The following is a 26,110-nucleotide window of genomic DNA, read 5'->3' as shown; positions in this document are numbered from 1 at the left end:
TACATGTGTATTTACTGTATAAAGTGTCTTCAAAATATGAGTGCAAAAAGGAAGGAATCTTTCTCTTCTGTTGGATTCTGGACGTAGTCATACCACTGCTGCTGTCAAGCCTTCTTTCTATCAGAAACAAGTCACATGGTAATTAGGGAACTATAGTAGCAAAAGTATGTAGTAAGTCTCTGGTTCTTCTGAAATATGCCAGGAGGTGTGGTAGGTCAGATGGCAATGAAATACTTGCCGTGGTTTCTTAAACTGATCTGCAGTCTTCTGTTTTGTACCAGTGCTGTAGTAAAAACGAACTGTGGGAGATGTGATCAGAATGCCGAAGTAATGATTAGTGGTTATGCTCTTTATTTATTTTTCTCCAAAAACTCCAAACATGTACTTTTTTTGCTTTTAGAGAACAGCATTACTCTTCACTTTTTGAATGATGATTGGACACTGCCCGTTTTCCTCTGAGTAGATTAAAGGGCACATTGTAATCTGGGAGCTTAACCAGTTTAAATGAATACAAATACCTGTAAAATACAACTACAGATACTACAGATACTACAGATACTACAGGAGTCCCTGAGTCCTTCTAGAATTTGTCTTTTCAGCTGTGTTTCTCTGGTCATTTAAAAAACTCACTCTCTCACCCGTGGCTCTGTGAGACATCCACGAGTCAAAGGATGATCAAAGTGGGTTGTACACAGCACTATAAGAGAAAAAGAGGAAGCATTTTTTGCTACCCATTCAGTCATTGTGATTAGAAGTCCTTATTGTAACTGGTAAGTAGTAAGAATCAAAGAAGTCCTTTTCTGTTGACTGTTTAATCACAATGGAGAAATTCTTGCATAATCTGGATATGAAGAGTAGTCCAGTGTTCATACTGCTTTCAAGTAAATTTGGACACTTATTTAAGCAACAGAGTCTTGATTCTGGAAATTATCTCCTTTTGGGCTTCAGTCACATGGGCCTGAGGTTAACTATTTTAGTTCAAATGGGTGTAAGACTTAAGGCCACTTTGCTTGAAGGGTGCTTGCATTTGCCAAAACTCAGACAAGTGGGTTGGCATGCATCAGCTGACTCCAAGCTCCAGACACTAAATGTAAATCAAATGAATGTAAAGAATTGCATCTTAAGTTAACTGTGCTATAGTAGCAATTACATATTAGTTGTAGTGGCAACACAGTAATAACTTCAGTTACTGTGGTTGAGTTCATACTTGTTAACTTTTCAATTTGGTGGCTGTAATTTCATTCGGTGAATGAAATTCAGAATTTCATTCAAATTTCATTCGGTGGCTGTAACCGAATACCAGTTCCTAAAATTGATTTCAACTTAGTTTTACGTCTGTTTAACTTGTGTGAGTAAGCATTAATCCTGGTGCACACCAATAAGGTACTTCAAGGACTTCTACAAGTTGTTTTGTATAACATATGGCTCTGCTGGTTTCTGAGACTAAAACCACAAATCTAAGTGCTACCCTAATTGATTTGTATGCTTAAGTAAATGGAAACTTTATTTTAAATTGATTTTGGTGTAGCAATGTATCTAGATAACTTAGGCCATAGTGTGCTCCAGCCAAACCATCTGTAGAATTTCTTACCAGACACTCTGGGATTTGTCAAGGTTGCTAAGATGTAAACTGTTCTAAAATAAGAAAGAAGAGGCTGAGAAACAAAACCAAAAAAACCAGATAACAGGGGGCAGTCAAACGCCTGGACAGTGACCAATCCTGAAAAATTCATACTAAATTCCTAAACAGGATGGAGGAACCAATCAAGTAATGCATGATCCCATAAACAGTATAAAGTGCATAATGTGAACAATGAAGAGTTTCTGCGAAATCATATTAGTTCATTGTTTAGAGTTCTGAAGCTCCCACATTTTGGTTTTTATTTTTCAGTAGACAGAGAGTGTTTTAAAGTCAGTGAACAGTTATTACCCACACAATTATGCTCGCCCAAAAAGAGGTGCTTAAACTTGTTTATCTGTCGGTATGTTTTCTGCTCTCCAAGGAGAAGGTGGAAAGGCAAACCAGTGTGACTACAGTGTGGGAGTTTAGGTGTTTTCCCTGCTGCTCTTCATGTAACAACCTCTCTATTTCAACTTAGTGGGTTGTATTGGATTTGCCTGGCTGGGTTTTGTGAGCTGGGATGCTACAGAGGTGGCTTCTGTAAGAAGCTCATAAAAGTTTCCTCTTCATCCAACTCAGGCCACGTTGACCTGCTCCAAGACAGACCCATTGCTGGCCACGTCTGAGTCCATCAGTGATGGTAGCACTTTTGGGGTAACAGCTTTAAGGAGGAAGAGTGGGGGGGGTTGGAATTGTGGAATAACCTGGAGCAGGAGAGAGGAGTGATAATATGGGAGAGAAACAGCCCTGCAGACAGCAGGGTCAGTGAAAACAGGGGGTGTTCCATGCAGTGGAGCAGAGATTCCCCTGTAGCCCAGGATGAAAACCATGGTAAGGCAGCTGTCCTCCTGGAACCCATAAATGTGGACAGTGAAGTATATATTCACCTGCAGGGCCTGGTGCTGGAGCAGGTGGATACCTGAATGTGGCTGTGAACCTGTGGGAAGCCTGCACTGGAGCAGGATTCTGGCAGCACCTGTAGGCCTATGGAGAGAGAGAAACCTATGCTGGAGCAGGTTTGCTGACAGGACTTGTGAACTCATGGGGAACCCGCACTGGAGCAGTTTATGAAGAACTGTAGCCAGTGGGAGGCATCTATGAGGCAAGGAGCAGGAATATGCGTGCAACCAGAGGAGTGTGACCTGTCCCTTGTGGCATTGAACAAGTAGGCTGACTCACTGGGCTTTGAGAAATCCACTTTCAGCACTGAGATCTTGGCTTTTACACAGCCTCAAAAGTATTTGTGGGATGCGATTGCTGTGTGGTTTGAGGTTGCCCTTTACCAGAGACCTCCTTGTCAGGTGCATGCAAGGGAATATTATAGATCTCCTGCTGTGAGGAGAGTAGAAGAGATCCAGCTGAGAAGAAGAGTTTCTAAAGGACATCTTGTTGAAGGAAAGATTTTTGCTTCACTTTTTGCTGAGTTCAGTGAGGCACAGATCAGTCTGCGTTCCCGGAGTTTACTTCGGTGTTTGTTTACATACGTTAGTAGCCCTCCAATAGGGGCCAATGGAAAGCTCTTTGACAACTGGCATCAGTCCTAAAGAGTACGGTGGCCACTGAACATGCACTTGTTCCATCTGGGACTGTGGTGACATTATTACTAATAATATTATACATATTATTTGTTATATTATTAGACACTGGAAAAAATCAGCCTGTGGATGCCACAACCCTGGCAGTGTACAAAGCCTGGCTGGACGGGGACCTGGTCTAGTGGGAGGTGTCCTTGTCCATGGCAGGGGCGGGTGAGCTTAAGGTCCCTTAAAGATCCCTCCTGCTGTGATAATATTGCACATTATCACTACTGTGTGAGTGATACATCGTAATTGGGTGAAAGGAATGCTACTTTGCTCTCACTAGAGCAAAGGAATAGATAAGCCTGGACTGTTCATTAGCAGCCTACACTTACGTTATGTTTTCTTGTGCCATCACTGGTGAGATCTGACCCTGGGTAGCTTGTGGGACCAACCATGTGGGACTGGGTTGAAGCGGTTTAAAGTTTCTATGTACAGGGATTATATATGTGGGGGGTGTCCTTTGTAGAGTGCCTTTCTGAGGGGAATGGAGGTGGCACACAAATAGTAGCTCCTATTTTCCTTTCCTTCTTTGTGTATTGTCATTCTGACATTCAGATACAGCTGCAGTAACCTGTTTTAGAGTAACCATTCTTTGTGTTTCCAGGTGTTGAAGATTTTTTACAGCTATGCCATGAGGCTTTGAGTAAGAATGAGTCATGCTGGCATGAAACTTTAGCTTGGGAGCAGTAATCTTCAGTCTTAATCAGAACTCAACTGTTTGTAGAAAACAACAAGTTTTTCCTACTGAATTTTCTTCCCACTTTTCTTTATTCCTTGTTAAACTCTTTTTTCTCTTCCCTCTCCTCCCAGTCTAGGCCCTATTTCAAGAAACATAACAACATGTGTATGGTGGGGCACAATGATCTGTGCAATGCTAATGGATAATATAGGCCAACTGGTGTTTTTCCCTTTCTTAGGTAGCCATGTGCTGCAGGGTCTCTATCTGGGTGTTTTGTTTGGTTTGTTGGTTTTTTTTTTAAATCTTTGCACTGGATAAGGGATTCTTGAACTTAATTTTCCACCTTTTTCTTCGCTATTGTAGATTTCTTTACAGGAAGTGATTTGTATTTACACAACTTTGTGAATAAGCAGTATCTATGGGAGTTAGAATGTTGTCATTTGTGGTGAGATATACCATCAGTTGTATGATGCGTCTGTTTTGGTGCAACTTGGTGCTATGTTGTCTGTTCTGGAAATTGAATAACTGCCCTCCAAGGGGAGCCCATCCAAAGGATGTGGTTTATGGCTGAGAATAGGCAAAAGGATAGAAAAATGGGTTTACAACTCAGTTCGGCTGCTGTTTTCTGATTTTCAGTGAACTGCTTCACATCCTGTGGATGCTAACTCTGAAACAGAGAGTTTATGAAACTGCAGGCCATATAGCTTTTCAGTCTTGCCTGAGAAGCTAACCTCAGAAATTCATGGGAGGATTCAAAACAATCCTCAAAGACAGAAAACAGCCTTACAGGTGCTGTTTCTCTGTCTCTTGTTTTCTTTGCAGGAGAAGGTTGGGGGGTGTGTGCCCCACTGACCAATGATGGTAATGTAGTAGTTTACTAACCAATAAGGGTTTCCTTTCTGTACTTTCCACGTATCAGTCTATAAAACAGAGCTGAAGTAATAAACTACAAGACATTCTCCTAATTGACTCCATGAGAGTCTGTGTCGTTCAATCCCAGCCGTTCCTAATAGAGTGACAACATCCTGCCCAACTTGCCACTTCTCTGCGGGGCAGAACACCCTTCTCCCATTCTTCAAATACTGATGATTGCCTCCTCTATTTGGGCAGCAAAATTGGAACAGTCAGTCTTATATGTCTGTTTCATACCTCTTAAGTATTACGCCAGGAATTTTTTTGAGGACTGAAAATTATGACAAATCTTGAAGTTTTTTGAGTTCTTAACCTACACAGTAAAGCTTTTTTATTTTATTGGTATGTTTTGTTTCATGAGAAGGAGGAAGAAACATTGTGTGATTTTAATTTGAACCAGATCAGCTTGTTGAGACTTCTGCCAGTGGTATTTGCATGCTTGTGCACATGCATGTTGGTAAAGGCTTTGCTCCAAAAGTCAAATTTTTACAGCTAATGAAAACTACTGAAGGGCCAAAGCAAGGTAGCCTGGCTGTAAAAAACCATAAACTTTGTAGGTTAAAAGGAGTTAAGCATTGGTTTATTTTTTTTAATGAAGACATTAAAATATTGATACTGAAAAGAACACCAAATGTCTCTCTGTTAGAAAGGAAATACGTTGTCCAGCAGGAACTGAAAACAAGAATTGAGAATGAGAACATATATTCATAGCTCCTCAGGTACCACTAACAGAATGTTCACAGATTTGTAGGTGAGGTATGTGCTGCCGTTTTGCCAGTGGCTTTCACTCTCTTCAAAGCAGAGAAATTGAAATTTAAGAATTTTGAATTTTGGATGAAGGCATGGGAAAGAGGATGCTTTTTATCTGCCTCATCAAATGCTGACTACCTCATGACTGTTTCCTTCATCTGTGTTTATTTTGCTTTTGGTCATGCTGTCCTGATCCTGTCTATCCACAGCTATTTGTCTTGGGTAACTCCCTGTGTTGTTGCACTGCTAAATAATTTTTATCACTTTTGGCAATACTACTGAAGTTTCAGAAGAGGGAAGAAGTGGGCAGTCCCTGTAGTCTTAGGAATTAGGAAGAGCTACAGCAAGGATAATTCTGTTCAGACCTGGACCTGGTAAGCACCTAGCTTAAAAGGGAGCACACTGATGATGTGGTACCCACTTCAGATTCTTTTAAGTGCTTCAGTAGAAACTACCTATAAGCTTCTGTTTCTTAGAAACAGGTAAAAAGAAATTGTTGATAGAATGATCTTTCTGCCAAAAGAAATTGCTCTTGCAGTGATGATTGAAAAAATGCAGTGGTTCTTGCATTAATTTCTTTAGCTATTGGAATTTTTTAGTTATGACAGAAGAATATTATTTTCTCAATAAAAGAGAAACGTTCAGAGAAATGTTTCACTGTTCAGAGAAACAAGTAAGCTGTTTTACATAATGGCATTCAAAATCAGGCTGAGGAAGAAGCCAGAATAGGAAATTCTATCTGCCAGTAATTTGTTCTAGGAAATTTTTTAATAATGATGTACTGTGATAGTCTAACTAGATGAAGCTGTCTGCGCTGCACGTCTTCCCATAAAATACCTTCTATGAAGAAGACTTGTCTCTGTTAGTCACCTCATAATTCAGTGATTTTTTAAATTACTGACTAACCTAACTTCCAATAGAGAGTTTCTTTTTTTAATTCTGTGTTCCATAGGTTGATGTCCTTAAGGCAACAGCTCTACCCCTTCTGAAGAAGTTTGGAATTGATGGTGAAAGTCTGGAAATCAAGGTAAGACAGTTTGTTCCTTTTCAAATGTGTTGAAATTGTTCTCCTGCCGTACTTCACAGGATGATGTGCTTGCTGTGGGTTTAACAGTCTCTAACAGTTGTGGATACAAGCCACACAGTGATAGAGAGGGTAAGGAGAAAGTAGTGACTTTTCTTAGTCTCTGAAGAAGACTGAGAAACCATTTTGCTTTTTGTTGCTTTTCAGTTAATTTATTAACTTTTTATTTCTACTTGTTCATTCTGCCTCATGCTTGGGGCTAGGGAGTAAAAATGGCATCTTTAACCTTTTTCACCTGTAGGAGAGCTGGGTCAGTGTTTGGGTAGTTGAGGTCTGCTTCCAGTTTGGAAAACAGAGAAAAGAAGCTTTTCTTAAAGACTACAGTCTTCAGAGACCCAGTAAATCCAGATATAAAACAACATTGGGGTTTCTTTTAGGTTGGAGAAATGTGTGAAGAGGCTGCGCTACTGGGGCCTGCTGGTGCCTTGCTCTGTAAAGCCTCACCCCTCACCCCCACCCTACCCGCAGCCCAAGTGCCCATGTCATTGTCCTGGCGCTGTCAGCCTCTACTCCTGTGACCCCACAGCAGGACTTCTGCTCACCCAGCCCTGCCCTGTCTGGCTGTGGGCCTCCTTACCCAGACCCACTCACTGGTCCGTGTCCCAGCTCCGTCCTTGGCTTGGAATGGTGGGATTGGGTCAGGTAGACAGACCTGTTAGTGGGAATGAGTTCATTCTAGTCCCTCACATACAGAATATTCTGAGTTGGAAGTGACCTGTAAGGATCATCAAGTCCAACTCTTAAGTGAATGTTCCATGTAGGGATCAAAGCCATGACCTTGGCATTATCTGCACCATGCTTTAACCAGCTGAACTTAAATCAAATAGTTCTAGTCTCCTCAGCAGCAAGGTGCAGATCTGCTACTAGAGACAAATCTTAAGCCTTTTGGTAAAGATGTTTTTGTTTGGTTTTGCACTGTTTCCTATTGAGAAGCCATGCCTTACTTTACTCGAAAGGAACAAAGAAATCAATGCCTGCTTTTAGTTTTGATGCAACATCCATTTCTGCCTTCAGGAGGTAGTTTTCTTGCCTGTGTTCACATAATGCCCCTACTTAAAGCATTTTTATTCTATGTGAAATAACAGTGTAATTTTGGGGTGTGTAGGTTCATTCTTTGTACTATTTACTAACTTGCTTTTTTCCTCCATTATTCATTCTAGATCAACCGAAGAGGAATGCCTCCCAAAGGGGGTGGAGAGATACTGTTTGCTTGCCCAGTGAGAAAGGTCTTGCAGCCTGTTCAGTTCACAGACCCTGGAAAAATCAAGCGCATCAGAGGAACTGCGTATCCTTTTTCTCTGTTTGTTTCTCTACTTTTAAAAGAGTTTGCTTATTAAAAAAAAAGTCACCTACCTTGGAAGTCACAGAAGTGCACCCATGTCTCTGAGCATATATCTGGGTAACACAGGCAAATATTACACAGCGGGGTCATACAGCTAGATTTCAGGGCTGTGTCTCAAAACTCCTGTGATCAAAACATTGCTGTTCAAAAAGCATCTGTGAGCAAATTCCAAACTGAACAGCACTATTTAAAATCTTTTCAATAGCAAGAAGAAGTTAAAATACCTTCCATCGCATAATCTAGGAGCACTAAAAGGTATCTTTGTGTGTAAATTCAGTAGTAACCAATGTAGTTTGGTTGTGCACTGAATAGGTGACATCTTGGCAGTTACTAGTTTAGCACAAGTTAGATGGGAGCTTAAATCTTAGTTCAGTTTACACCTTGCAGCACACAGTGAGCTTTTTGCTGTGTTTTGAAAGGAAGTACTTTGGCCCTTCACCTTTGGTAGTACTATTGCAGGTGGAAGTGGAGGAGGTTTTATTTCACAAGGAGATGAGGGCACAAAATACTATAGTGAACTTTTTCTAACAACTGCAAATCTAGTCAATGTTTTGGATTGCTTATTTCTTTTTAATTTTATTTTTCCCTTGTGGCTTTTATATGGTATATTTCATGAATCTGCTGTCATTGTAGGAAGAAGGTAGAAATTCCTTACATGAAACTGTCTTAAGCAGTGGCCAACATGTAGTTTGTGTTTGAGAGTCCCAAACATGATTTGGCATCGGTTACGCAAAAGGAAAGCAGGATCGAGGTCGTGTTTTCTGCCAGAGGTATAGATTTGCACCTGTTTCTTCTTTTACTTCATGGTATACTGTCACCACTGTGTGTGAGGACTGTATGTTTTGACTACCTTGTCCAGTTGCAGCATTTAGATAAGTGCAGTGTGCCAAGCAAGAGCAGTTTTACTGAATGCGTGTGCTGTGGAACAAAAAAGAGGCAGCTCATTGTGCTTTTGGTGATACTTGCTGTGGTACATTGATGGAGAAAGTAATTTTCTTATGCCTCCATTCTGCTCTGTAGTAAGTAGTTCTATATATTTCTGTGTGGAGGAGGAAGCAGTGATCATGACTTTACTTCCATTGTTCTAAATTGACATTAACATGCAGTACCATTCTGACCACTTTGACTGGTTTTGATTGATGTTTCTGGTTGAATTTTGAACTGCTACCTTGCCGTGGGCTTTCCTGGGCCTTTTCTCAGGGATATAGGTTTGCCTTTAAGCCTGGTGAGAGGCAGTCTCATTTTAGTTTGGCTTGTAAGTGGTCCTTCAAGGCAATGGAAAACAAAACATCTGGAAGGATGAGTCCTTATGTTTTTTTTTAAGTGTACTTTGTTCCTCCAAGATTCATCTGAGTAAATCTCCTCACAGCTGTGGAGATCATATTACAGCAGCCTTTTATATAATCCAAAATATTGAGTGCATCAACTGTGCAGAACAACCTGTTTTCTGATTATTTTTTAGTGATTTTTCCCTAAGATCCTAAAGTTTTTGGTTTGCCTGCTCCACAAGAGATGCTATAGAAATTTGTAGAAAAGGAAATTTCTCCCTGGCAGCTGGGAGTTTTGAGAGTGTGTTTTCCTGCATTTCTGTGTGAATGTATGTGCAGACGGGTGGTTAAATATGTAGAGCATGAGTCTGCATTATAGCTGGGCTGGAATTTAAAGTGTAATGTCCTTTGAAGATCTGTTGGGAATTTCTCTGAAGTAGCACCTGAGGTACAAGAGCAGAAAGTTTGCCTCTTACGTACTGTGAGGAGGTGGCTTGGGGTGGGTAGGAAGGTGGTAGGTTCTTTCCTGGAACCTTCAGATGCTGAGTGGCTAGAGAGCCAATGAATTTGATAGCCTCAGAACACTGCAAAATAGTTGGAGATAGCAAAGATATTTTTCTTAGAGCCTTTCAATTTTTTTTGTTGGAACATTTGTCTTTAATTTCTTCTTCATCTTCCCAATTTCTCCCTGACAGAAACAGGCAGGATTCTGTGTTGCTAATTCACAGAAACTTTACTCAGGATGATGTTTTAATAAAACATGAAGAGCAGAGCACATGGGACTTCCTCCATCATAAGAAAGTACAAGATGACAGAACAGCAATTTAAATGTGATGAGGGGCATTTTCAAGATAGATGTTTACCTAGCTATAACCTGTTCTTCAGCACGTGTTCTGTGTACTTCACTTCAAGGTATATCAATAAAAAGACTGCAGTAAGCACTTACATGCATGTGGTTCTCTAGGTACAGGAGCATGGAGAGAAGCCCATGAATAGATGTATAAAACACACATTTTCTGAAATAATGCACTGGGGCCTCTTCACTTTTGTCAGTCTGTGCTTTCAATTTTTCTTGTGACCACACTGGATTTCTTAGCTCAGAAATGTAGATACTCTGTCCGAGTGTCACCACAGATGGCAAACAGAATGGTGGAATCTGCAAGGGGCATCCTGAATAAATTCCTCCCGGACATCTATATCTACACAGATCATATGAAGGGGGTCAGCTCTGGAAAGTGAGTATCCAGAATTTACAGGAAACATAGGTGTAATTCTGCATTTGTTCATCTGCTAGGGTGTCCTGATCTAATTTTACTGAGTTTTAGATTACAATCTTCTATTTTGTTGATTTTAAATAAATATTTCTCACAAAGAAAGAAAGAAAGAAAGGGTGATTTACTAGATACATTTGTTTTACTTACATGAAAGGGATAGAAGTGTGTTTTCCTAAACAAGAAGTGCAGTACATCATTGCATTACGTTACACTGCCACTAAAGTCAATTTGAGCTCCCTTTGTTTTTAAATCTGTTGCTTTGAAGAGAGATTAAGATCAAAGGTGTCATGGTATGTTCAGGAAACCAAGATTCAAAGTTGACTGTACGCTTTGATGGAAATGGTAATATTAAGGATGGGACCGAGGTGTTTTGAGGAAGTGTTAAAGCAGTACGGGTTGTCTTCTGCTGAATGGCTGGAGGAGTGTCTCTCATTAGTGAGGACTGGAAAATTAATTTATTGTACTTCCACAGATTTTATTTGCTGGCAGGACACAGAAGTAGTGGATGTGATTCAGATAATTTTGCTGGTATCTGTCATTTCTGTTGTCCTCTTACTACTCTTCCTTGAGGTTGAAAGATTCTGGGTAACTCATTTTTTTGTCTTCTGTCTGTATGCTCAAATGCAGGCATGCATGTTTTCTTCCACTGTTTCTGCTTTTTGAAATATTTCCTTAAAATTCGTTAGATTCAAAAGTTTATGAATCTAGAAATTATTGAATAATTCTCTAGCATTTTTTTTCTTTTCCAATCCTTCATCATATATAATATGCCAGGTTTGTAACTTTAATGGCTCTAGACTGTTTACAGGATCAGAATTGCAAAAATTTTTCTGGGAGCTGTGTGGTTATTGGGTCTTGATTTTGTTTCTCATCTGTTTATGATATTTAAAAAGTCAAATGAATTGGGGCAGCAACATTATTTTTACTACATATAGCTCATGCAGAGGGATAAACAATAGCATGGGAAGAGGAACTGAATCCCTTTCAACCTGGCTGGCTGGGTTTCTGATGCTACTGTGTTGTAGACACATTAATATTAAGTATGAGTCCAGTATGATAGCAGTATTCTTGATACTAATTAGTCTAATCTTGCTAAATGCTGCAGCTTCCAGGGAAAAGAGCTGAAGTCTTAAAGAAGGATAGTTTTGGTTTTGAATGTCACAGAGAAGAGACACCAGATACCATTGAAATGTTTATCAAATACAGACTAAATAAATGTGAAACATATCCTCCTCTATTTAAAAAACAAAAAACAAAAAAAACAAAAAACCAAACACTTCCAAGGTTTGTATGGCTTTTTATTTTATTTTAAATTCTTCCTGTTTAAAGAGTATGGAAAAGTCAGCACAGAGGGTTTTGTGGCAAGTGGTACTGGATTTGACTTTCAAGTACTGTTGTTAATTTTCTTTTTCCAGCGTCAATCTATTGTATCAAACAGGACACTTGTCATCCTGTATGAGGAGCTGTTTATAACTTGAAGTTCTTGGCTCATTACTCCAGTTTTGTCCTTAAATGAAATGTACTTTTTCCCTTTCTTTCAGATCACCAGGTTTTGGCATGTGCCTTACTGCAGAAACCATCAATGGCGCTATTCTCAGTGCTGAGCTAGCCTCAAACCCTCAGGGCCAGGGAGCAGCTGTGCTTCCTGAGGAACTGGGCCAGAGTTGTGCTAAGCTGCTGCTTGAGGAGGTCTACAGAGTAAGTGGCCAATATATTTTGTATGTGTGTGTATAGATGTAAGGGAAGGAGGTGATAAAATAGGTAAAGGGATAGGTGGTTTTGGGGCACCCTCAGACAGGCTCAGATCCAAACAGAAATGATCTGATGCTTCCAGTGTCTTTTTCATCCTGGTAAAGAGTGGTTTTGCATGATTCCTTTTACAGTGTAATGACCTACTGGGTCATGTTTTTTGCAATGTCTTATATGTGTTATTATGAATCACAGGAGTGGCAAATTCTTCTTCCGTTACTTTCTGTCTGCAGCAGAATTCAGTTAGCCTCACATAGAATGTTAGTTTTTTTAATAATATGGATGGGAAATATTATATTTTAATTATATATGCAGTGCTTCTAAACTAGTGGTTGGAATGGGACATTATGAGTGGAAGAACATAGGAAGGGGCAGAAGGAGAAAAAAGCCTGGCAAGGCTCCATCCATGTTGGTGACTTTGTGATGCTGAGTCAGATGTGTTGAGAATTGTTGGTTGTTTGAAGAATTGTCTTAGTGGGTTGTTGGAAGGGAGCTAGGATGTCATTTACGTAGGAATCCTAAATGCATCACAGTTTTCTTCATCAGAGACCTTTTTCTTTATTAAAATGGTTTTCATTTGTGGCATGAATTTTAGTGGATGAGCAGCTTTCAGTGTTAAAAATGATTTGGCAAATAGCACCCTGATAAGTTTCTGATTTAATAAATAACCTTCCAGCTGCTTTGCTTTGTATCTCCACAGATGTTTAAATAATTATGTTTTAGTATTGATAAAACACATTTGGCCTTTAGGAGGCAGTCATCTACAAATTTTGCTTGTTATTTAAAACAACAAGTAGTTAATCTGAACTGTAATAACCTGTGTGACTTGGCAAAGTGTTAAAACTGGCATTATTGAGATTCTGTATTAGGGAATGTAGCTAAATATCAAAAAGCCCCTCAACCTCATAAATCACATATATACCTGTGTTAGATTGTTAATCTCTGCCTCTATTATTTTTCCCTTTCCCTGTTGCAAATCTTCCACGTGTTTGAATTACGAGTTGGCCACTTTTTCCAGTCTTCCATTAATATTTTATCTTTGTTTATTCAGTATATAAGTGGTGTTGCTAAAGGACTTTTCTAGCCCAGGTTTCTTGTCTCAGGGAAATGCCACAACCAAAATGTTCTTCCTGGGTACAATCTAGACTCCTTGTATTTGAAAGTCGAGCATGCATGGAGAATGTAGTCACAACTAGTGACTGAAATATGTCTGTTTCTGCAATTATGTAGTGTCATGTAGTAATTTTTATTTCAGGTGTAAACTGTAAACATCTTTTGGTACACTTGTTTGTGTAAATGTCTTGGAAAACATCTTCAGGTAGTCAGATGTCCAGAGGCATCAAAAATCCAGTTTCCACATACTTTTATCAGCAACAATAGGGTTTTTTTTTTCTTTGAAACCATTTGCACTTGACAGATTAAAACTAGTTGAAACTAGTGCAGAAATTTGTCCAGATATTATGTTTTGCACAGGGTCAGATGTCAGAGAACTTATGAAATGAAGGGGTCTGGAAAGGCCTAAAGCAAGTAACTTTTTGCTTCAGTGTATGCAGTCATTTGAATATGAAGAGTCAAATTCTGTAACAGTGAGAATCTTAAGACAACAGGAGAAACATTTTGAGGAGGAAGCAGGGTCAAACAAGTTTTTGAATCATAATGTAACAGGCTGTCAGGTTTCAGTGTCTTTGAAGATCAGATTTTGAGTTAGTGAGGTTGTTAGCTTTGGCTTTCTATAGTACTGCTGGTGCTCCTGGAATACTCCTTTGTGTATGGGTGATTTCTGTCCAAGAGTCACTGAGAAAGGCTGAGCAGTGTACAGACTATTTGTCCTTCACTACAGCAGCCCGCTCTGGAAAAGTTCTATTTTGTTGGCATTTTTGGCTGTTGTGCTACTTTTTCACTGCAGTGCTTAGCCGTTATTTAGTGAATTCCCCCTCTCCCTCCATCATGGGCAATATGATGGATTTTGTTACGTAGTTTTCACAATAAATACTAGACTTTATGTATGACACGCATGGTCCTACAATGCTAGCCTGAATTTTGAAAGATAAGATTTCTTTCTCATTTTCTTTCTTTTGTATTTTTTGGGGGTTAGTTAGTATTTTGTTTTGGAATGGGCTTTTTTAGGGTGTTTGGTTTTTGGACACTTTTTGTTTGGGGTGGAGTTTTTTGTTTGTTTGGTATTTTCAGGATTTTTTTGTTAGGTCACTTTGATTTAGTGTTGAACAGAGATGATGAAAAAACACGTTGCAAAGTGCAGTATTTGTTTAGGTGAAATATAGTATTTTTTATGTTTATTTGATTATGTAAGATTTTTAGTGAAACTAAAAATCTGAAAAAGCAAGAACGGATTGCTCTGAGCAGGTAATCTTTAAGTCCCACATCTTTTTACAACACCTACTTGTTGAATACAGGGCTCAAGGGAGAATTTATTTTCCTGTTTTTAGAGGTTCTTTTTATGAGATTATTTCATCATCTGTGTTTTTGCCAGTAGGTACTATGTTATGTGGGAGATGGGGAGGTTGGCCAGACAAGGGCACCCTGAGAGCACTGGAGACAATTGTCTGTAAAATGGCTTTAGGTGTTGGGTTCACCCAAAAATCTGCTGGAGTAGGAGTTGCTGTTGAAAGGGGTCCAAGGACATTTTGTAAAGTGCTTGCTATTGTGTAAACTTTACCATCTAGGAAATCAAAGGATTTGAGTCTTTCTAAATGTCATTTTACTAAGCCTTCAAAACTATACTAAACAGATTGTATGATTCTTGGAATCAGCAGAGCTCTTTTAATAAACATTTGTTGATGGAAAGATGTCAGAGCTAGTTGACTAATAAGTTGCACAGGGCCTTAATTGCAGTGGCTCTGCAAGAGGGGGCAGTGGAGTGACTGACTAGTGTTGTCATTACAAATCCATATGCAGTTCTTTCTGAAGCTTAATTGTAGAAGGCCAGTAAGGATTTTAACTCTTGTCTTTCAAAGACATTGTTTATGGGAGATTTATGTAGAGGCTAATTGGCAGAATGGAAAGGCCTGGAAGAACTGGAAAAGGATTTAATTTTTATATTCTTTGTAAACATGAAAAATAGGGGAGTACATGTACCTATTTAAGGCTGAATTCTTTAATGAAGAAAGGCCGAGTTGCTAGGGGACCTTGAAGGGGCATGAAGGCTAAAGCTGTTTGTTTTATTGAGCGAGAGCTAAAATGACTGAAGGATTTAGTTGATGGCTCAATTTTCAAGATGGTCTTACCTCAGTGTGGTAAGGCTTTGTTTCTTTCTTCTGGAAGAAGAACCCAAATCCAAAAAACCAAAATACAAACCCTCTGCAACAATTTGTTACCCTTCACATAACAAATTATTGAGTCCTGCAAATATGTACTACACAGGTAAGGGAAGAAATTGTGTTTATGACAAAATATAACTAACACTCAGTCAAAGCTGAGCTGAAGCTCAGAGAAATAAACCTTTTTGAAACACTGTTGTCCAGTACACAGGGTTGTGATATTTGTATGTACATGTCAACTGTAGTATTTGTATAGCATTTAAAAATAGATGGGATTTTAAATGATCTGTGTCTAATTGTCACAGCTAGCTGGATCTAGCTCTGTAGTCAGTGTAAACAATAATGGAGAAACTGCCATAGACTTAAGTTATTACAGTCTAGAAGCTGCATTCTACATTGGTAATGAGTGCCAGCTATTTTGGAACAAATGTACCTTGGCTCTGACTTTGCCCATCCCATTTCTTTTGGGAGGGTTGTTTTTAATTTTTGACTCTTGAGTAAGTGTCAGGTGGCTTGATAATAAAAAAACTTGGTCAGCCTTCTTGGGAGTTTTAAGTCCTTCACTTGACAGAAGTTACTGTTCAGTCATTAGATTACAAGCAGTCACTTAATGTCACCGTCTGGGGACTGCATTTGTAGGAATGGTGTTGCAAATGAGTGGTTTAGATCACTTAAATCACTGAAAAAGTATAATCAAAAGCAACTTTTTGTATAAAATTGTTAATGTGCAATGAAGTTTGATGGCAAGGTTACTATTGCGTATTACATAGATGAGGCACACAAAGAAAAATCAGCTTAGAATGAATGTACAATGATTTATGCAGAGAAAGGGAATGCAAAAAGGGTAAGGATGGAAAAGGATAAGAATGCAAAAGGGTAAGGGAGGTCCTTCCTTTGGGTTACAAAAGTGGACCCCTTGCAAAATGTAGCCGCAGACTTGATCAACAATTTGTCTAAAGAATGTAGCAGCATTTAATCATTGACTGCTGGAATGCTGACAGAATCAAATACTTCTATAAAGTCTATGTGCACTAGTGTGGGAAACAAACAAGATAAGCTAAAGACCTACATGCAGTCCCAGGGCTTTTATCTTATTGTAGTGACAGAGACATGGTGGGATAATTCATGTGAGTGGAATGTTGGCATAAAGGGCTACACCCTGTTCAGGAGAGACAGACCAGGAAGGCGGAGTGACAGAGTTTGCCCTCTGTGTGAGGCAGCACCTGGAACGTATTGAGTTCTGTCTTGGGTGTGGATGGTGAGCTTATGGGTCAGGATAAAAGGGCAGACTAAGAGTGACACTGTTGTGGGTGTTTGCTGCCTGATCAGGAGGAAGAAGCAAATTAGGTCATCTACAGGCAGCATGAAGCAGCCTCAAAGTCACAGGCCCTGGTTCTTTTGGGAGCCTTTAAGTACCCTGCCATCTACTGCAGAACCAGCACAGTGAAACACAAACAGCCCAGGAGGTTCCTGGAAAGCACAGATAACCATTTCCTGACACAGGTAGTGGAGGATCCCACGGGGATCACAGGGTGCTGCTCAACTGATGCTAACAAACGGGGAAGGCCTTGCTGGAGGTGTGGCCATGAGAGTGTGGAATTCAGTACTGGATGAGGAGAAAGCAGGGCAGCAAGTAAGTTTACAGCCACAGACTTCAGGAGAGCTAGCTTTAGCTTCTACAGGGATACTTTGTCGCTCTATTGGGAACGGTGAGAAGAACGACACAGATTCTCTTGTGGAGTCAAACTGGAGAATTTCTCTCTGTTTATTACCTCAGATCTTTTTTATAGACCGATACGTCAAAGTACAGAAAAGAAAACTTATTGGTTAGTAAACTAACACATCACCATCATTGGTCAGTGGGGTACACCGCCCCTCGACCTTCTCTTGCAAGAAGACAAGGAACAGGCAAACAGCACCTGCAACGCTGTTTTCTATCTCTGAGGATTGTTTTAATTCCTCCTTATGATTTCTCAGGCCACTTTCTCAGGCAAGACTGAGAAAGTTATGTGGCCTGCTGTTCCACCGGCACCGTGCTCCCTGCTTCACAGTTAGCATCCATATATCTTCATGAAAAATGCCATGGGAACAAGCCCCACAGGGTCCAGGAGACTCTGAGAGGACCAAGAGAGTTGGTTGATGTTCGAGGATCACTTCCTTCAGGCTCAAGAACAATGCTTCTAAATGTGCAAGAAATTGGGCAAAGGGGAAGAGATCTGATGGATAAATAAAGAACTTCTCTCAATATCAAAGGTAAGCAGGAAATACACAGGAACTGGGAGCAGGGTCAAATCACTTGGAATAAATATATAGAGGTTGTCAGGGTATGTAGAAAAGAGACAAGGAAGGCCAAGGTCCACCTGGAATTAAGTCTGACAAAGAATGTCAAGGACAGCAAGAAAGGCTTTTTCAAATACATCAGTAACAAAAGGGAAAAGGATAATAAGGGCCTGACACTAAATGGAAGTGGGACCCTGTTAACAGAGGACACAGAGGAGGCAGAGTGAGTGAATGCTCCCTTTGCATCGTCATCACTGACAAGACCAGGCCTCAGGGATCTCTGACCCAGGAGACTAGGGAGAAGGAGGGATTGAAGGAAGGCTTTCCCTTGCTCAAGGAGGACTGAGCTGGAGTCAGGCAAACCTGGCATCCACAAGTCCATGGGCCCTGATGGGATGCACCCACGAGTGCTGAGAGAGCTGATGGACACCAGAGACAGGCCATTTACAAGCATCTTTGATCAAGAGAAGTACCTGAGGACCAGAAGAAAGCAAATGTCACTCCAGTCTTGAAAAAGGGCAAAGGAGGATGACCCAAAAAACTAGCAGCCAGTCAGCTTGATATCAATCATTGGGAAGGTGATTCTGGAGGCCATTTCTATCTACATGAAGGACAAGAAAGTGAACAGGAGTAGTCAGCATGGATTCATTAGAGGTAAATCGTACTTGACTGACCTGCTTCCCTTCTATAATGAAACAACTGGATGGATGGATGGATGGAAAGCAGTGGATATTGTCTTTCTTGACTTCAGCAAGGCTTTTGACACTGTCTATCGCAACATCCTCATAGGCAAACTCAGCAAGTGTGGATTAGAGGAGTGGACAGTGAGGTGGATTGAGATCCGGCTGAATGGGAGATCCCAGAGGTTGTAATCAGTAACACAGGGTCTGGCTGGAGGCCTGTCACTAGTGGTGTCCCCAAAGGTTAAATACTGGGCCCAATATTGTTTAACTTCTCCACTAATAGCTTGAACAAATGCACAGATGTCTTCTCAGTGAGTGCACTAATGACACAAAGCTGGGAGGAGTGGCCAATACCCCAGGAGGCTGTGCAGACCTTCAGAGGGACCACAACAGGGTGGAGATGAGCAGAGAAGAACCTCCTGAAATTCAGCAAAGGCAAATGCAGTGGGCCTGCACGTGGGGAAGAATAACCCTGGGCATGAGCAGAGGCTGGGAACTGACCCACTGGGGAATAGCTCTGTGTATCCTGATGGGCAGTGAGTCAGCAGTGTGTCCTGGTGGCCAAGAAGGCAAATGATATCCTGGGGTGCATTAGGAAGAGCACTGACAGCTATTGGAGGGAAGTGATCCTGCCCTTGTACTCAGCCCTGGTGAGGCCACATATGGAGTGCTGTGTCCAGTTCTCAGGATGAGAGACAAGGTGCCCCTGGATGAAGTCCAGAGGAGATGACAAAGATTATGAAAGGACTGGAGCATCTCTGTTACGAGGAAAGGCCAAGAGAGCTGCATCTGTTTGGTGTTGAGAAGAGACGACTGAGAAGAGACGACCTTATCAATATATCCCTGGAGGGAGGGTGCCAGGAAGATGGATCCAAGCTCTTGGTGGTGCCAGACAATAGGGCAAGAGACAACAGACAGAAACTGATGCATAGGAAGTTCTACCTGAATACAAGGAAGATATTTTTACATATCCTTTACCGAGCAGGTGGTTGTACATTTGAACAGGTTGCCCAGAGAGATTGTGGAGTCTCACTCACTGGAGATACCCAAGAACTGTCTGGATGAAATCCTGTGCCATGTACTCAATTAAGAGATGGCAACAAGTACTATGCTTGCTGTAGTGTATTTAAATCAATTCATACATGCACACACGTAGATATAAAGATGTATATAAGTTTAGTAAAATGTGTCAGATGGCTTTGTACCTGTCAACACGTGAAGGGTTAAGCTTTGAGGGTTGAGTGTATCAGCCCAGGCCCTGTCAACAGCTTTTGGTGATTGTTCTCCAAGTACTGCAGACTTGACGGTTGTTGAGCTTCAAGAGGTGTACCACTTAGAGGGAGGTGCTGCTGCAACTTGCTGAGGCCTTGAAGAACTCAAAGACCCTCACGTAGTACTGCTGCCTATAGCGTTGTGAGATGCTTGGCTTTAGCCTTCTGTCATTCTCTGTTCTGGCCACAGTCTGGGTCAGTTGTTACTGGAATTTTCATCAAAAAGTGCAGTAACAATAGTATTGTTCCACCTGGGCTAGGATTTAGACAAAAATAATGTTCCAAGGCTGTCCATTGGAAAACAGCAGTTTGTTAGGCAGTTCCTAGGAACAGACTCTTTCTGTTTTAAGGATTATTTAAATGTTTAAGGATAATTTAAAAAGGAACTTAACTGCCCAGGAACCATTAACCAATGTCAGTGTCTAATAAGAATTCCTGAGGAGATTGTAGAGTGGCCCAAGGGGACGGGGAATGGGGGTGGGGAATGTACCACCACAAATGGGCATAACAGATTGCTACTGCACAGCAGTACTGGGGGTGACTGACTCGCTGCAGAGAGAGAGCTTATGTAAGCAGTTAGGACATGATGGATGCAGTGTGTTTTGATATATTTCTTAGGACATGGTTATCTCCATGCTGACTGAAGCTTTTGTATGAATTTGGTTATAAAAGTAGATACTTCGTAATATTTTCAGCTGTAGAGAAACAAAACAGGCCCAGAGAATGTGAAGCTTTCATCCAAGTAATAAGAAGCATTTTGAATTACTAACTAAACTATAACTACAGAAAGTCCACTGTCAGGAATACTCCTTACCAAACCCTTATCTGCTTCTTGTATGTATTTCTCTTTGGCAAATAAAACTGGTGAGATCTGTGGCTCTAGACTACACCTGCAAATTCTGCAAGTACCCTGTTCACTCAAGATAAAGCACAATTTTTATCGATCCTATAGGTTTGAGTATGTGAACTTCATTTTGGTATGGCAAGTTCACACCATTAAAAGGGCAAGTACTGCTGTAAGAGCATGTTTTAGGAATTGGGTCATGGTATTGAATGTAATAGAGCTGCTTATTTTGCTGTGCAATAGTTAATTGCATGAAATGCAGATTTTTTTTTCAGAAGAATGGAGCTGAGGCTTGTCACACAGAAGCAAGGCCATCCTGAAAATTAAATCTTCAGAATCCTCTCTTGGAAAGGCTCTCCCTTTCGGCCTCTCACTGACTAAATGTGTTGAGGTTGTCACACTGTCTGATTCTCTTAATCTATGTAGTCCGAAATTTATTTTTTCTTTTGCCTTCTTGGATAGTGTTATATCTTGAAATTATGATAGGTTACCTTCTTTGTCAACAAAGGTAGCTGTCAGTTTACCTCATTAGAGGATTTGGTTCTAAAAATAAGAGCTTTTAGTTTCAGCCTCTCCTAAGAGCCTATTCAAAGGATGTAGCATTAGGCCTGATGCAGCAGAACACTGTTCATAGATTTCATATGGCTGTGGATCAGTATGAATATAAGAACAGTCCAAAATAATGACAGATTTTTTTCTATTTTCAGTGGTTTTGCATAGCAGTAGTTGGTAAATTATCTCTACAGCAGCCTTGACTGAAAATATCCCTTTAAATTTATCTATCAGCTTTGTAAGCAATTCTTATTTCTAATTCTAGCCTTCCAGTTCTAATTAATGTATGCATCATAGTAAACACCTTCCACATACAGAAAAATTTACATTGCATATGACTTACTACAGTCAAATATGTACAAGAGTACATGTGGTTCTACTTAATTTTATGTGTGGCTCTTTCACTTAGCAATTAAAAAAAAAGTTCAAATTTAATTATGGAGGGGAAATGTTTTACAAGTCTAAGCCCCCAAAAGTTGGCAGCAAGGGGTTTTGTGGATAAGTGCTAAATATCTTTTAACTTTCTGTTTTGTATCTGCTAAAACTGAACTGTTTGTCCAAATGTAACTATTGTTATCGTAAAGAGCTGGAATTCATGGATCTTCAGACACATGTGAACTAGAACTAATACTTCTTTTCGATTTACTGCAAAGAAATTCTTCTGTGTTTACATTCTGGGATGTTAGAATAGGAGGGATGTTTAATGTCACCTTCTTATGGGTTTTGATTTAGTTCTGGTCTTGTCCCAGCCTGCCGTGTGAACTTAATTTGTTGTTGTTAAAAAAATCTAGATTTTTTTCTTCTTGTCCCTTAAAAATTGGGAGTGGTATTTCAGCCTTTTAAGTGTATCTTTTGCCTTTGTTACTCTCCTCCCATCCCTATTTCTGGTTTGTACAAAGATTAATTATTAAAACATTTTGGTTTGCAGGGAGGCTGTGTAGATTCAACAAATCAAAGCCTTGCTCTGCTCCTTATGACACTTGGACAGCGTGATGTTTCCAAAGTCCTGTTGGGACCTCTGTCACCATACACGTAAGTTGTTTTGTTCAGTTCAATTACACAGCTTTGTTTTAATTCACTAGTCTTATTGCACAGCTATTTTTATATATGTAAGATTTTGCCTGTGGTAACAAATAGAATAACTAGTACCTGACTTCAAATGAGACAAGTGGTGTAAGTTGCCTAGAGTTTGTTTCTACATGTTAGATGAGTTCCTTACTGTTCTCTATTATTCCTGTTTCTGGGAATTGCAGAGACAGGGTTTATTGATGGTTCTTTACCTGGAATGTATGTGTACATCAGTTGGCTTTTTGTTGCCTAGGGTACACTACTATTTTTTCCCTAGTGATCTCTCTGTAGCTGTATCATTAAATGTCATATTTCATATGGCTAGCCAAACTCTAAGGCTGCTATTTTTCCTATGAAACAGCTTAAGACTTCAATTCATGGAGCTATTTCAAGGTTTTATTGGACAGCAGAATCCTATATGGTCCTTCAGTCTCAGTTTTTACTAAAGCTTTGTCTGTAGCTGATAGTTGTTCAGAGGATAGGAAAAAAATTAATTTCTTATATTGCTAGTTGTAACACAGGTTACAGAATCACAGAATCATCAAGGTTGGAAAATACGTCTAAGATCATCAAGTCCAACTTTTGACTGAACACTATTTCTTAAATAGACTGTAGTGCTAGGTCTGGTTGTTTCTTCAACATTTCCACAGATTGTGACTCCTTCAGCACCATGGGTGACTCATTTCAATTTTTAACAACCCTTGCAGTGAAAAAACTTTTCCTGATATCCAATCTTAACCGTCGGTGGTGCAGCTTGTGGCCATTTCCTCTAATCCTGTCAGTTGTTGCCTGGGAGAAGAGACCAAACCCTCACCTAGCTACACCCTCCTTTCAGGCAGTTGTGTCTCCCCAGTTGTGTCTCAGTTACAGAGTACCAGTGTCTCCCCTGAGCCACCTTTTCTTCAGGCTAAACACCCCCAGCTCCCTCAGCTGCTCCTCATAGGACTGGTGTTTCAGACCCTTCACCAGCTCCATTACCTTTCTCTGGTCTCCCTCCAGCACCTTGGTGTCTTTCTTGGAGTAAGGGGCCCAAAACAACACACAATTCAAGGTGTGGCCTCCCCAGCCCTGAGTACAGGGGACAATCCCTGCCTTGCTCCTGTTGGCCACACTATTGCTGGCACAGGCCAGGATGCCATTGGCCTCCTTGGCCACCTGGGCACTGCTGGCTCCTGTTCAGCTGCTGTCACCAGCACCCCCAGGGCCTTTTCCTCTGGGCAGCTTTCCAGCCACTCTGCCCCAGCCTGTGGCACTGCCTGGGGCTGTTGTGACCCAAGGGCAGGACCCAGCTCTGGGCCTTGTTGAACCTCACAGCACGGCCTTGGCCCATGATCCAGCCTGTCCAGATCCCTCTGCAGAGCCTGCCTGCCCTCCAGCAGATCAACACTCCCACACAGCTTGGTGTCATCTGCAAACTGGCTGAGGCTTCACTCAATCTCCCCATCCAGAACTGGCCCCAGTACTGAGCCCTGGGGAGCACCACCGGTGACCGGCCACCAGCTGCATTTGACTCCATCTACCACCAATCACTGGGCCCAGCCATACAGAGGGTTTTTTAGGATAGAGGATACCCATCCAAGCCATGGGCTATTACTGTAGTTCCCTGGGTCTTCTTTCTGACCCTGCTGGTATGAGCATCACACTGGACAACTTCCAGTCCTCTGGGACCTGCTCAGTTAGCCAGGACTGATGCTACGTGATGGAGAGCAGCTTGCTGAGCGCTTCTGCCAGCTTCCTCAGTACCCTTGAATGAATCCCATCCAATCCCATAGACATCTGAGTGTCTAAATGGCTCAGTACTTCATGTACTGCAGAAGATCTATTCTGCTCCCTGACCCCAGCTCAGGGGGCTGGTGGCCCTGAGGACAAGAGTCTTACCATTAAAGTACCTCAGTCTTTTCCTCATCCTTGGTGATGATGTTCCTCTCTGCATTCAGTAAAGCATGGAGATTTTCCTTGGCCTTCCTTAAGCTTTTAATGTATATATAAAAACACTTTTTATTATCTTTCACAGCAGTGGCCAAATTGAATTCTAGGAGAAACTTGTTAGGGAAACAGCATCCATTATCAAAACTTTAATTTTTCAGACTTTCAAGGGATTTACTAAATCACAGGGTTTTTTTCTAGAGACTGAGCAGTTATTCTTTAGTCAAATGAAGGGAGGTCTGTTTATCTGACAATGGCATCAAATAGTAAGAGCATGAACTGTCCTTTTTCGGTTATCATGGTACCGGTGCTGTATACGTGAAAGGTACAGTACTGTGATAACTGAAGAATGGTGGTGCCATCACATGAGAGCTAAAAGTTACCTAACTGCTCCTCTCAACTCCTGATACCTTGGAAACAACATTCATCAGATTTTGAGGGAAGACAGGGAAGTGTCCCATTGCACAAAAGGGAAGTAATCCCCTGTAAAGTAAGTATTCATGTGGAAGGTTTCAGAAGAGTAGATATTAGTGTTTGAAGTGCACAGTTAAGTATATGAGACAGTCCAATCAGTTGTCATTGTGAGTATTTTTTAATTTTTACCCTTATTTTGTTCTGCAAAAATCAAGAAAATGCACTAGTTTATTTTGTAAGCAGGCTGAGTTCAAGTTGGTGGGTTGTCACTTCCAAGCTAGGTGTATTCAGCAGGGATAAAGGTCAGAAGTACACATACAGAAGCAGTACATCATAAAATCTATGATTCTGTGAGAATCTGTGATTCATCAGTCCTGTGAGGATCTGTTCAGATAGAATGCAGCTTTTTATACAGCACCCGCATGCCCTCAACTAAGACTGCTTATAAGGGACTAGTAAATTTGGCTCCAAAGCAACTCATTGGATACACAAGCTTATGAAGTAAATTTTCGTATTGCCATGTTCCATGTCCTTGTTCCTTCTTTTCTCTCAGCTGAGACATTTAACACTTTCACCCTACAGAATCTGAAGTTATTTAAAAGCTATGTTATGCTAGATTTTCTTCTCTGTCCAGCATAAAACAGCATGAATGTGGCAGTTCAGCTGGCTGCTGAGAGCATCACATGGGGACAAAATGCTTTGGAATATGTCCATTAGAATGAGGAACTTTCTTATTTTCACGGGAGATATCCACTGCCTCAACTAACAATGAGGAGTGGAAGGGCAGACAACACCATGAGCAGCACCAAGGCAACACCAAGACAGCAGGGCTGTGTTGAGTGGCAATGGGGCTACCAGTCTGCATGACCATAAGCTGTCTGCATTACCACTTTCTTAGCATCCATATTTCACAGAAGCAAGTGCCTTTCTGTCAAGTTGAGCTTAAAATCAAGTGCAGGGTGCTGGCCATGCCACTAACTCACAGAGGTCAGTCTGACAGGACAGACCTGTCTGCAGGCAGGTGGATCAGCATGAACCAGTGTTATTTGAAGAACAGGAAAGCCTGAGTGCCCCAATCCATGGCTTTGCAACGGTTTAGGGGCTTCAGGAGGTGGGGTTAGGATGCCTCTGCCTCTGTCAGCCAAGCTGACACTTTAAGTTTCTCCTCTGACGATGATGCCCATCCCCAGCTCCTCAGTCTGTCTCCTTCTGGGAAGGTGTAGTAGCTTAGATTCACCAATTTGAGATTTCCCAGCCATGGAAATGCATCAATATGCATTTGATGCAATGCATCAAATAACATGGTGGGTTTTAGCACTAGCTAAAAATCACCAGAGTACTTACTCATTCCTTGCTGTGAGATGTGGATTAGGAGAAGGGCAAAACAGGCTTAAAACTTAAAAGGAATAAAGAAACTTTATTAACAGGACTACAAGAATAAGAAACCAGAATAAAACTTCCAGAAACATCTTCTCCCCCCCCCCCAACCTTTTTCCTTTCTCAGCTGATACCGTAGAGACAAAACCTGGGATGTT

The 26,110-nt window shown here is 40.9% G+C and overlaps 1 protein-coding gene across 1 annotated transcript in view; it reads left to right on the top strand.

The window, feature by feature from the left end:
• The window catches only part of RCL1 (RNA terminal phosphate cyclase like 1), a 34,771-nt gene that overhangs the window by 4,199 nt on the left and 4,462 nt on the right, over nucleotides 1-26,110 (top strand). The window contains exons 4-8 of the mRNA XM_005522690.3: nucleotides 6,495-6,569; nucleotides 7,787-7,911; nucleotides 10,346-10,471; nucleotides 12,052-12,208; nucleotides 22,096-22,199. Coding sequence (XP_005522747.2) covers nucleotides 6,495-6,569; nucleotides 7,787-7,911; nucleotides 10,346-10,471; nucleotides 12,052-12,208; nucleotides 22,096-22,199 — 587 coding nt within the window. The remainder of the gene's footprint in view (nucleotides 1-6,494; nucleotides 6,570-7,786; nucleotides 7,912-10,345; nucleotides 10,472-12,051; nucleotides 12,209-22,095; nucleotides 22,200-26,110) is intronic.

The sequence above is a fragment of the Pseudopodoces humilis genome, chromosome 4, assembly GCF_049639895.1.
Source record: "Pseudopodoces humilis isolate 2021_Gansu_Grassland_sample_001 chromosome 4, ASM4963989v1, whole genome shotgun sequence".
NCBI classification, from domain to species: Eukaryota; Metazoa; Chordata; class Aves; order Passeriformes; family Paridae; genus Pseudopodoces; species Pseudopodoces humilis.
This window is presented reverse-complemented; position numbering and strand designations above follow the sequence as displayed.